Genomic DNA, 12,963 nt, shown 5'->3' with positions numbered 1-12,963 from the left:
CAGTGGAGGCTCAGTCTCTGGATTCATTTAAGAAAGAGTTGGATAGAGCTCTCAAGGATAGTGGAATCAAGGGTTATGGAGATAAGGCAGGAACAGGATACTGATTGAGGATGATCAGCCATGATCATATTGAATGGTGGTGCAGGCTCGAAGGGCAGAATGGCCTACTCCTGCACCTATTGTCTATTGTCTATTGCAGACTCTGTATTGATGTCAGCAAGATGGATCTCATAGAATCTGAGTTCCCTGAATGGGGCAGTGAATCTCATCCAATCAGGGACCTCTGGCTGACAGACAGAAACAGGAGTATCAGAGAGTCTCCTCACTCTGAGAGCTGCCTCTGAGGCAGCTGGGCCAGTGTCAAGGACTTGGCATGTGTAAATAAAGGGTGACTTGCTGACGAGAGACCAGCCTCTGATGAGTTATCTCATGTTCCCTTGGCAGAGCACTGAAATTCCACTCTAGACTATTTGTCCAAATTCAAAAGCAAGAATGAAACATGCTGATCCAGATTTTTGCAGATGGCGCAATGGTGTCCTTTAGAAGTGATGTGCAGGCTCTGGATCCAGATGTTTCACCCCAATTCCTGGTAAATCACATGTTTGGTGGAAGATGGGTGATGAGGAAAGTGTATGAAATACACAGGCACAAATTTTGAATTACCTGGATATATAACTGCACGCTTGCAAGTGGATCTAACTGCTCCAGGAACAGCCTCAGTCTGCAATATGTTTTTCATGACTTCATGGTGGAGACTGAAATGCTCTCGTAAAGCAGACAAAATACGTCATGCTGTTAAGATGGCAAGTTATTTAAATCCTCTGTCTGTTAAAAAGCAAAAGACTGCCTTCCTGAGTCTGAAAGTGAAAAAGTGATCTGTTCTACAGTTTTCACACCCTCATGTAATGATTGTAATGAGGCCAGCCAGCTGAAGCTCCTAGAACCTGAGTTAATGACATGTATCTGAGACAAATCATTCCCTTACATTATGCATCACTCTGGTCCCTGCACTGATCCTTCTGGCACTCCACTGGTTTCAGATTGCCATTCTGTACTCTGATTGGTCTTGTTATGCACTTTTGAATGATCTGCTATTACATCCCTTGTAATAGGTGCTATATGCTGTCAAGACCCCTTAGTGAATGTTTTAATAAGTTCACCTCTTATTCTTCTCAGCTGATGGAGTGAGGTGAGAAAGAACATGTGGAGGCTTAAGTAGTCTGTCATGTAATAGCAAATTTACACATTTCAGCACTGTCTATGCGATGCGATTCTAGTGGTGCAAAGAAATTCCTTTTAGCTTCTCCTCACATTGGCACAATTTAAAATTGATAGTGTAATCACTGACTATCTAATCAAACAATTTCTTTCTCAATTAAAGGAACTCTTACAATTTTACTAAAAATTATCCTATGACCACATGTACCTCCCCATAACAATAGTTTATTAGCTCAGATATCATTCTGCAGAATCTGTGATGTACATGTATCGTGGTTTGCATGTCTTTTCTAATGTGTTGGCCCGAAACCACAGTTAATCTGAGCGCCCACTATTTATCATAACTTCAATGTTTTTACACTCAAAGTGCACTTGTCTCTTGCCTGATGCTGATTTGACAACAGGGATCTGTACTCAAGTCCCACTGTACAGTTCAAACCATTACTTTCTAATTCAGAAGAAAATGTGCATACAGACTCAAGCCTAGTGGAAGATAACGAGCACCACTGGACCACTTATTTTTCCCAAGCAGCCAGTTGTACTCTGTAAACTCAAGCTCTGAGCTTTTAGAATTTATTTAATGACAGGAGAATTGAGACCACTCCTGTCCATTAAAAGGCACCCACTTCCCATCTGAAATTATTGAACCGAGATCAGTAGTAGAGAGGTCAGTTGATGATTTCTTCCCTTTTCTTTCTCCCAATTGTTAAAGCCCCTCCTCAGCTTATGCCAACATTGTAGTCTGACTATCCTTTTGTTCCTGTGCCATCAGAGAGATTTTGGGGTTGGGAAGTTCCAACTCAGCTATAATAAATTCAAAGAAACTGGACTGGATATTTTGCCTCAGGTGACATCTTGAACAACTGACATCCTCATGAGTGTGGGTAGCACTTCCATCTCAGTGTATAATTTTGAATTGATGTTTTGCCATATATGGAAGAGGAGCCATTTTGAATGTAAAGTACTTCTTTCAGAACATTTATTCTCTCTGAATCTTTCTTGATCCTCGAATCATCATGTTTTCTCAAATTGCTGTCCATTCAAAAGCAAATCTTCTTATGATTGAGTGACCAAGGCATTGGTGGGGAGGTAGTGAAATGGATTTTTGATGATAATCGTTGTTACTTGGCAGCTCATTTTATACTTGAGTTTTATTTCAGAAGTGGAATGGAAAAGAAAAGTGGCTGGGATATTAAAGTGACTGACTATTTGTGGCTCCCATTTTTCTACCTATCACCGAAGACCAATTTGACACGCCTCCCTCCCTGATCTCCATGTGATGCATGCCATCATTAAATGTAGAAACTTAATCCAGGCAAAAAGCCGTCTCCTCACCTCGGAATCCATTTCCATTCCCATTAGAGCAGGCCGGGGAGGGGGAGTCTTGGGGTCGGATCACCGGTGCAAAGGCGCTCTTCTGTTTCACTGCGGGGAAGACAGAAGATGAGAAGGGAAGTATGGCAGATGTGCTGGAGGACAGAGGGACAGCAGAGGCCACAGTCGGACTGGAAGGCATAACTGTAAGAAATAAAAAAAGGGGAAGAAAAGAACAGCTCTGTCTTAGACATAAAGGACCCATCTCCTGTGGAACTGGAGTATTTGATTTGTGTAGTGAGCGAGTTTATAATTTAAAGGAGCATCATGTCAGCATGACAGCATTTGGCAAACATTTCATCCATTTGAAAACGCAGCAACCACTGCACAGTATATGCTCAGAATGTTCAGAGTTTCTTTGTTTTTATCAATCTGAAGCATAAACCGAGACTTCCCTCCACAGATGCCGTCTGACCCACCAAGTATTGTCAGCTATTTCTGTTGTTAGTCTAGTTTTCCAGCAGCAGCAGTATTTTGGCTTCTGACCTCCCTTTTATTCCCCATCTTCCTTGAATGCTCTGACTCTTGTTCACTTGAGCTGTCTGGATGATTGTGCCCCAATCCTTATGTATAAGCTTGCATTGTAAATGTTGACAAGCTATGGAACATCGAGGACAACACAGCTGACTCTGATCTTGTATTCCGTTCATACATTCTCTAAAATGATCCACTAGACAGGAGTTATGATGACTTTTTACCTCTTTGTGAATTTATTTCTTGGAAACTGTTTGACATTCTAGCTGTTGTATACAGTTTTAAAATCTTCTTGTATTTCATACCATTACAGCAGTTATATGGTAGTTTTTAATTACTCTGCTCACTGATGTCTTACTTTCAGAACTGATAAGGTTATTAGCTTCTACAGCCTGACCCACATGGCTAATCCACTACAAATTTGGGTTGGGATAACTGAGTGACCTTCCTGGTCAACAGGAACCCACTGAGGGGACAAATGTAGATCACTTGGACCAGAGCAAGCATACGTGCATCAATTATTTTACAATGATAAATGCAAGTGATATTGTAAAATTTCAAAAACAAAGCTTCATATTTGTCAATATTTTCAAACTTGGAAACATCCAACTCCTCTTTCTCTGCTCCAGATAATTATCTTTTTTCCTGCATCCACTGATTCCCATATCCTCTATATTACAATGGACACCTGCTTCAACTTCCATAATGCCAGTCTACGCACCTCACTCAGCCCACCTTCTTCCAAAAACCTCATCTGGACATTTTTTTATCCTCCAAAGTCAACAAACATAATGCATTCATCCCTGGTCTCCAATATTCCAACTTCAATGAACTTCAGCTGATTTCAAATTCTGCTGCCCATAACAAATCCCATTTATAAATCAACTCCTGAACTTACGGAGTTATGTTGAATTCTGAGCTGGCAATACTTCGATGTTAAAGTTGTCATCCTTGTGTTCAAGTCCCACCTTGCCTCTCCCTATTTCTGTGACCACCTTCGATCCTCAACGTTCATCGTACGGTCTCTGAACATTCCTGATTTCCTTTGCCTCACTAGTGACAGCTATGTATGCCAGGGCAGGTCTCCTCTTTGAGATGCTCCTAACAATCTCCTTCTTTGACCAAGTTGATAGTCACCTGTCCTCATACCAACTTGCTTGACTTAATGTCAATGTTTTAATCTCACTGTGTTCTGGTGTGACATCTTGCGAGGTTTTACTGCATTGAAGGATTAATATAAATGCAAGCTTCTCTGATATTTCTGATGCTGGGTATCCAAGTTGGAGATCCAAGGAACAAGTGGTAAAGTGGAGTCATCAGGGAATTTCCCACACTTTTCTGCCAGGAATTCTCAGTGCCTACTTTCTATCTGGTAGGTGATAGAATGGGAGACTGCATATTAATGAGGTGAGATGAAGGAATACGAGGCTTATTAATGAATGGTAACCCATGCTAATAGGCATCTTACCATTCAATCGCAAAATTCTCATCTCAGCTTTCAATTCTTGATTACAAATGGGAGTTATTCAAGAAGGTGGACGTATCACCCAGTTTTCCCAAATTTCTTCCCAAATGGCCCATGTCATTTGGGGCAAAGTAAATTCAACTGTGAGATCTTATTCAGCAGACAGACTGAGAGAAATTTCATTCTGATGATGTTGATCATTTTAGCTTATTTCTTACAAATACTCAGTGACTTTGATACAAGGCACCGTGGTGATTGTGACGAGCTGACTCTGAGGACGCTTAATTGGTGTCAAGGACTCTCCACATGTAAATAAAGGATGATTTGGTGATGGGATACCAGCTTTTGTGGAGTTATTCAGTGGTGATAAGAGAAGAGCATGGTTCTAAAGAAATTTGCTCAAAACTATCTTTAAGTTGAGTGTAAGCATTGCCATTATTTGGGAAGCTTGACTTGTTCCATCCTACTGTTGAAGACTGGGCCTAGTATATAGAAAGAATGTGTTATTTTTTCTGGGCAAATGATATTGAGGCAGATGAAAAGCAATGAATAATTCTCCTGACAGCTTGTGCACCCACAGCTTTCTCAGTTATTAGGAGCCGACCTTTTCCTGAGGCACCAGATATAAAAACCTTTCAAGAATTGATGGATTTAGTTAAGGGATATTACAAACCCAAGCCTCCTCTAATTCTAAGACATTATCAGTTTTATTCGGCAATTTGAGAACCAATGTAATCTATATCAGGATTTTTGATTCTGTTAAGGTGACTGGCAGAGGCATGTGACTTTGGTTTAACCTTTTGAGACACAGTTTGGTATGTGGAGTTAATGATGCAATCATGCAAAAACACTTACTAGCTGAAGCGCATCAATTATTTTACAATGATAAATGCAAGTGATATTGTAAAATTTCAAAAACAAAGCTTCATATTTGTCAATATTTTCAAACTTGGTGATAAGAGAAGAGCATGGTTCTAAAGAAATTTGCTCAAAACTATCTTTAAGTTGAGTGTAAGCATTGCCATTATTTGGGAAGCTTGACTTGTTCCATCCTACTGTTGAAGACTGGGCCTAGTATATAGAAAGAATGTGTTATTTTTTCTGGGCAAATGATATTGAGGCAGATGAAAAGCAATGAATAATTCTCCTGACAGCTTGTGCACCCACAGCTTTCTCAGTTATTAGGAGCCGACCTTTTCCTGAGGCACCAGATATAAAAACCTTCCAAGAATTGATGGATTTAGTTAAGGGATATTACAAACCCAAGCCTCCACTAATTCTAAGACATTATCAGTTTTATTCGGCAATTTGAGAACCAATGTAATCTATATCAGGATTTTTGATTCTGTTAAGGTGACTGGCAGAGGCATGTGACTTTGGTTTAACCTTTTGAGACACAGTTTGGTATGTGGAGTTAATGATGCAATCATGCAAAAACACTTACTAGCTGAAGCCCAGCCAGACTTCAAACAGGCACTACAACTGCTTTATGATTGAAAAAGGAGGCAAGTGGAGCATATGAATTGCAGGGTATTCCGATGCAAGTGGATACCCTCGCCAGTTCAGCAATTACATTGCATCACTCAGGACACATCTTGAACAAAGGGTCTCTGGGTCAGCCCACAGCAAAACCCTAAAACAAAGCCTCGCCTTGGCCAAATGGTTAACATTTTCTTCAGGATCCGGGCCAGCAATCTGAGTTTCCTGACTGGAGTTGTTAATCTGAACCAATCCAGGAGCCCGGGATGACAGATATAAACAGGAGTTTCAGCGGTTCTGTTCAGTCAAGGTGCTGCTCCAGGGAAGCTGGATCAGTGTCAAGGACTCTTCAGTATAACTAAAGGGTGACTTGATGATGGGATACTGGCCTCTCTGGAGTTATTTCAGGCACTATAGTGTTGCAGTAACAATTATTTTCAAGAGTCAGGAGCATTTGCATCAGACACTATTCCTGGAATATTAATCTTAAATGCCTCACCTAAAAAAGCCAAAAACAAAAACCTTACATCCACCAAAAATCAAATGTTAAACTGTTGTCAAAAGTTTTTTATCATCTATTTTTCTGTCGCTCTCCTTGTAAAAATTTTAACCTGAAGAATTAAAAATTCACCATAATTCGAGGAAACATCACTGACTCACTTAAACAGAAATTATAAATGCATGAAACAACTTAAATCAAATTTTAGACGTTGTTTGCGGAGATCATTGAGCTCAGTGTAAGTGCCTATCATTATGAATACCTTACCAAGTTCACAGTCTAAGCTTGCAAAAAAAGGAGTGCAGCTTGCTCCTGTGGAGCTGCATTCCTGCCTGTCCAGGTCTTCAACAGAAAGGTGAAAATTTAGGAAGATTGCGAACTTGCTGAATACTGCAACAATTGTGGCAGTACAATTCCCCCAGTCAGTGTCCGATGGAGCCATATGTGACCAAAGCATTTGGTGGAGAGTTGATAGTTCAGAGACCCGACCAAATGTCCACTTTGTGTGCATACTAAAAAAAAAATTTACAGTTTGCAAAGTAAAACTGGTGCTATTCTATGAAGATTTCATCCATGTTACATCCTACCATTTCTTTGAAATAACATCATATTGACTTCTTGAACTTTCCAAAGACCAGGTGACTGTGAAACACAGTACCTCCCCCTTCTTTCCTCTACTTTATCTTTCTTTTATCTGCCAGAATTTTAAGCCTCAAGCTTAATGTCACTATTTCTTGACTTCTGATCTGGTCTTCTATTTTCCCAATACCAGTGCTATCCTGGATTGTCGGGTGGCCCTTCATCAAAGTTTCTCAATTGAAAGTAGTGCTGAAAACTCTGCCGAACAAATATAAACTTACGCCATGGCTGTTGAGGAATAGCTAATCATTTACTTTGTTTGTCTTCTTAGCTGGATCTAACTTCATACGATGATGTTAAACAGGCAAAAACAAATGAGCAACCCCTTCAAAATAAGAAGTGAAAGGGACTCAGTGTTATCCGCTTTACACAAACTAAGTCATGACATTTCTCCTTGAGTAAAATCCTAAAAATTATTGGTGAAATTGGTAAAAGCCTCTCTGTAGTTCTGATTCCATTACCTTTTTAAGGAGCACTTCACTTTCTTCCTTCCTAAGATACTGGTTCAGATTTGGTTGCTGCGTAATGAAAGACTGCAGTTCTCCAGTACTGTGCACTAGGAAGTTACTTGGGGGTTTATATCACACTGAACACCTAATAAATCTTTTAGAATCTTCATATATTGGCTTGATTTATTGCTTCCCTGGTGTCATCTATAACCAAAGATTACTGGACAATGATTAGGAAACAGAATAATTGCAGTTCTTTCCTACCCTGTACTTACTGTCACTGATTCTGATTGTAGCAGCCTCAGCACTTCTTTAGTTTTGAAAACTAACTCAAACCACTTCAAACCTGGGCAATCTTTTATAATGAGTAGATGGTTAGCAACCCCATTCAAAGAGAATACAGGACACCAAAGGTCCATTATATATCACATTTATTGGCAAAGCAGTTGAACCCAACTTCAAAAAGTGGTGTCCCAGCAAGATAAACAGACAAAAGTGAAATGGAAAAATACTGAGAGCATAGATATTCATGTTTTCCAGAGCAAGTCCAATACAGTGGTTACAGTGAACAAGAAAAATGACACTTACTGCCATAGGGTGAGCTGACAGGAGAGCTGTTTAGGAATCCAGGAGAACTGGGTACTCCAAGGTTTGACATTGGCACATTGCTATATCCATTGATGTTGCCGCCCACTGTGTTGTAGTTTGATTGTTGTGGTGAGTGGGTGGGTGCATACCCACGTGGAGAGATGCTGCTGCTGTTGTGGATATATCCTGTCCATAGAAACAGGGAAAAAGTGAGGTAAGGGGCTACGCACTGATCCCCGAAGTAGTTTTTAAATCACTGCCAAAATTAACCGTCTGGTCTTGCAAACAAGATACATGTCCATGATTGTATAGATCCCCTCATGCATAAGAGCATTATATCTATTCAGAGTGTTAACAGACTGCGTAGTTCTTCTGGATCAGTGGTGCTGGAAGAGCACAGCAATTCAGGCAGCATCCGACGAGCAGCAAAATCGACGTTTCGGGCTTTTGCCTGAAACGTCGATTTTGCTGCTCGTCGAATGCTGCCTGAATTGCTGTGCTCTTCCAGCACCACTGATCCAGAATCTGGTTTCCAGCATCTGCAGTCATTGTTTTTACTGTGTAGTTCTTCTGCTGCATGCTTGTCAATTGATGCTGTACTTCAGAGGAGATTGGCTTTAGTGACTGAATTGTTTCGTGTTCTTAACTAAGTACTTCTGACCATACTTTGAAAAAAAGTATCGGTTATCTGAATTCCCCATTCTGTTTTATTGGGACACTGCGCTAAACTTCTCTGTACCTGAGGGTGATGAATGGGTCATTCCTACTAGGACATGGCTCCTGATCACTGCTGTATGAACTCTGTTGGGTGTATGTCAGGATTGGTTGTAATGTCATCCAAAAATAAATAATCTGCTGTGCTCACTGCTTTTACCCTAAAGTATAGGAAGAAGGTAGTGCTTGTTTTGTGGAACTGATTATGAGACAGTGCCTTCGGGATAGGAGGAAAGACAACAGGGAGATTGGAATAATCTGAAAATTGCATAGTACAGATTTGATAATTGGTTCTGTGTTGAGACAAACTGAGGAAAATTTAAAGAACTGTGACTACAGACATGCCATTATGAAATGCCAAGTGAATTGAGAATGAATAGGATCTAACCACAAGTGATTAATGGAATCATTAGGAGAAAAGTGAATCCTCTTTTATTCCAAATTAGTGAAGTTTTCACCCTGCTTTCCATTCTTTTACTTGAGCATGCATCCCTTTCACAGTGACGATCACAGAGTGACGGTATCACAAACAAACAAAGGAAGTGCAAAACTATTTTTGTTGGGAGAATATTGCACTTGGAGGCACAGACCTATCAGCAGTGAATTCAGGAAGCACCTGTACACACATGGAATGTCAGAAAATCCTCGTCAGCATCTGTCATCTAATACTAGTTAGTTTTAAATCTGTTCTGAAGATATGAAGGGATATGGGGTGTCTGGAATTCAGTCACAGATCAGTCATCATCCCAGGGAATGATGGAACAGATTGGAGGGGCTAAATGGCCAATTCTTATTCCTGTGAAAAATTTGGTTTCCTCTTCTCTTTCCCTAGCTTCAATTGTAGACAAGCTAGATTCCAATAAGTATTTTTCTTTTCCTCATATTTAAATTTTTCAAGTGATCTTCAGCTGATTATGATTATTTTCCCTATCCAAAATTCAGCAGATATCATTGAAAGAATTTTAGGATCTTCCCTTGTGTACTCTAGAGATGTTGATGCTTCCTCGAGCTTCCCTGTGCCTGTGCTTGTGCCTCTGTGATATAAACCAACATGTGAGCTTTCTTTCTGAGGCTCAGCTATTCACCATAGCCACTGGGAAACTTGAGCAAAACCATAATTTCCCTGGACTTCCAAGAGGGTTCCATTCACTCCATATGATGTAGCAATTTTTGATTTACCGAAGTATTTCCAGCCCCACATTGGATCCAGAGTGACTCTTTGAAGTTTGGATCATGATTATGTATATCTGCACTCCAGTTTTAACTTGGTAATATGGACACAGGGCCACTATTTTCCACATGAGCATACTAATTATTTGAAGTGCTTTGTCATGAAGTTGCTTTGCAGTCCTAATTCCAAAATCATGTTCTTGATCATGCCAGGGACTGAGCAGGCCAATATAAGGAAGTCAGTTAGATTGGAACATAAACTATGCGTTAAGTTGGTGAGATTTTAATGTTAGAATAAATTTCCTTTGACATGCTGAAGGTTGAAATAATACTGAATGATTTATGAAGTAAATTGCATTGTGTAGGAGAGAGAAAAACTTGATGGGGGCCATTTATGCCATTTCCAGTCACTCCAGGTTAGAATGTTTAGGAACAGCCAGGCATTTTGCATTTACATCTGCTTGAAGGGCCTGTCAAACCTGGAATGTAACCAGCACATATTTAACCACAGGGACTTGGCTAAATAACAAGACTGAACTGATGTGAAGCTATCAGCACCAGCAGTAACTCTCTCATCTCTATTTGATCTGCCATTGCTTGGTACCAATGGAATGCAATGCAACTAGTCTTTGAGTCAGCAAATAGATCAAGTGACAGGTTTGCAGATTCTTTTTCCAGCTTGTCTGCCATGTTAACAAGAACAAAAACTAAGTTACAAAGGAGTGAGTGAAGGAGTGGGTTTTGCCTAAGTGCTTGCACAGTTAACAGGCAACTGGAGAAGAATCTATTGGCATGTGTGTGTTAAACTCATTTCTTATACAACACTGCCATTGTTCAATGACTGAACAACATCTTGCACCCAGTCCCAACATATGCAATGAAATAATATTACATGATGATTTGACAAAACTGTAGGTGGGGAACTTTCCAATGAAGTCTTCAGTAGTGACAGTAATGATAGCTTTTACAGTTTCTTTATTGTTCCTCAGACTGACCCTGACCAAAGAATATTTGTTACATAAAGTCATTGAAAGATTCCACAGTAAAAACACATGAGCAAAGATTATGTTTTTATATGGTAAAACAAAAGAGGATCAGTGAACATATTACACCCTTAAGCCGTGATCAAACACTATCAGAACATTTCTTTCATGAAGATGGATCTCATTGGCCAACCCATTATTTATTGCCCATCTCAAACTACACCTTAAACTAAGAGACTTGTTAGGCCATTTCAGAAGCAATTATGAGTCAACTACATTGCTGCGGATCTGAAGTCATAGGAAGACCACACTGGGAAAAGATGGCATCTTTCCTTCTTGAAAAGACATGTGTGAACCTAATCGTTATTTTTAATGCAATAGATGAAAGTTTCATGGTCATCGTGACTGGGTCGAGTTTTGATTCCATATTTATTAAATTAATTTAAATTCCATCAACTGAAATAATGGGATTTGAACCTCTATGGTCCACTTCATCAAGGATTCTGTTCTAAATCTCCTGATCACTAGTTTTGTGATGTTACCTTTATTCATGCAGATGAAGGTTGAACTTCTCCTCTGCTCCGATTTCCTGTCCAGATCCCAAAACCCTTTGATAATCTTAAAATAACATGTCAAACTCAGTCTTGAAAATGATCAGTATTTGAGCATTGCTGGGAGGTAGAATTACAAAGAATCACAACCTTACACTCCTTCACTCAGTCCTAAATAGCCCATGCCTTGAGACTTGCTAGATTTAGACTCTGCAGCAATAAGAACCAGTCCGCCAGCATATAATGTTATGGTGCTTTCAAAATAACCAAAACAAGATAACTTTATTTTCCGCTACTTTTTAACTTGTTGTTTTGTTTCATTCATGCGTGAATCCCACATGAGAATGCCAACAATGTGAATATCTGGAACTTTGCAAATTCCTTGGAACCTAAAGGATGCATTCTGAGTGACCCATGAAGCTTTTCACACTGAAATAGATTGGAAAGATGAAAAGCTTTCCAATCTATTTCAATCATGGTTGATGGGCATTTCAATGCCACTTACCCACACTATCGCTGAGGCTGTCTGCACCTTCTCATGAAGTATATCGTGCTTGAGATTGTTTTGTGAGATTAAATGCAACCATCTCACTCTCTTGTTTGAGACATTATCCCACTGCAGGATGGCTTCAGCCCAAGTGTTCCCTGGCTCTAGATTCTTGAGGATTCTTAATTTGAGATTTTAAGGGCATGCAGGGAGAAAATGATGTTAGCATATTCCCACCTCCGCAGACCTGAAATGCCCACTTTATCAAGCACAACAAAGGTAACACAAAGAAGAAAGGATCCAGTGGGAACAAATTATTCAATTATTCTGAAAGATTACCATGAAACATGTTGACGATGACTCCAAGAGAGACTATCAGTGTTAAGCACTTCTGCACATTGTGGTTCATGTAAATTATGATGATGTAACTTATCACATGACTCTGATCTCAGACAGAGATAAGACAGCAGTTGAGAATGAACATGTAAAGAGACACTATACTGGAGAAGTGTATTTCATTACCCAGTCAGCACAGTTGTAACTAAATTAAGGTTACAGGATACATGGAGTTGAAGAACCTCACTTCATGAGAAGGTGCAGACAGCCTCAGGGATAGTGTGGGTAAGTGGCATTGAAATGCCCATCAACCATGATTGAATGGCAAAGTGGATGCGATGGGCCGAATGGCCTTACTTCCACTCCTATTTCTTGTGGTCTTACATGCACAATCAACAACCTGAGATAATCCAGATCAGTATCTCAATGTACAGGTTGCAGAATTGGCTTAAAGTACAAAATACAGCATCTGCCACACCATCACTTTGATAAAGCCAAAGCTCATATCAGTTAGAGACAATACTCAGTTTTTGCTCC

General features: G+C 39.9%; 1 protein-coding gene across 5 annotated transcripts in view; it reads right to left on the bottom strand.

The window, feature by feature from the left end:
- Nucleotides 1-12,963, bottom strand: part of LOC122543076 (transcription factor COE2) — a 263,609-nt gene that overhangs the window by 18,486 nt on the left and 232,160 nt on the right. For 3 of the 5 annotated variants that reach the window (XM_043681302.1, XM_043681303.1, XM_043681301.1), the window contains 2 exons: nucleotides 8,186-8,371; nucleotides 2,554-2,736 (listed from right to left, as the gene is read on the bottom strand). In XM_043681302.1, coding sequence (XP_043537237.1) covers nucleotides 2,554-2,736; nucleotides 8,186-8,371 — 369 coding nt within the window. The remainder of the gene's footprint in view (nucleotides 1-2,553; nucleotides 2,737-8,185; nucleotides 8,372-12,963) is intronic. The other 2 variants (XM_043681304.1, XM_043681305.1) reach the window with 2 other exon arrangements.

The sequence above is a fragment of the Chiloscyllium plagiosum genome, chromosome 42 (assembly GCF_004010195.1).
Source record: "Chiloscyllium plagiosum isolate BGI_BamShark_2017 chromosome 42, ASM401019v2, whole genome shotgun sequence".
In the NCBI taxonomy this organism is placed as follows: domain Eukaryota; kingdom Metazoa; phylum Chordata; class Chondrichthyes; order Orectolobiformes; family Hemiscylliidae; genus Chiloscyllium; species Chiloscyllium plagiosum.
This window is presented reverse-complemented; position numbering and strand designations above follow the sequence as displayed.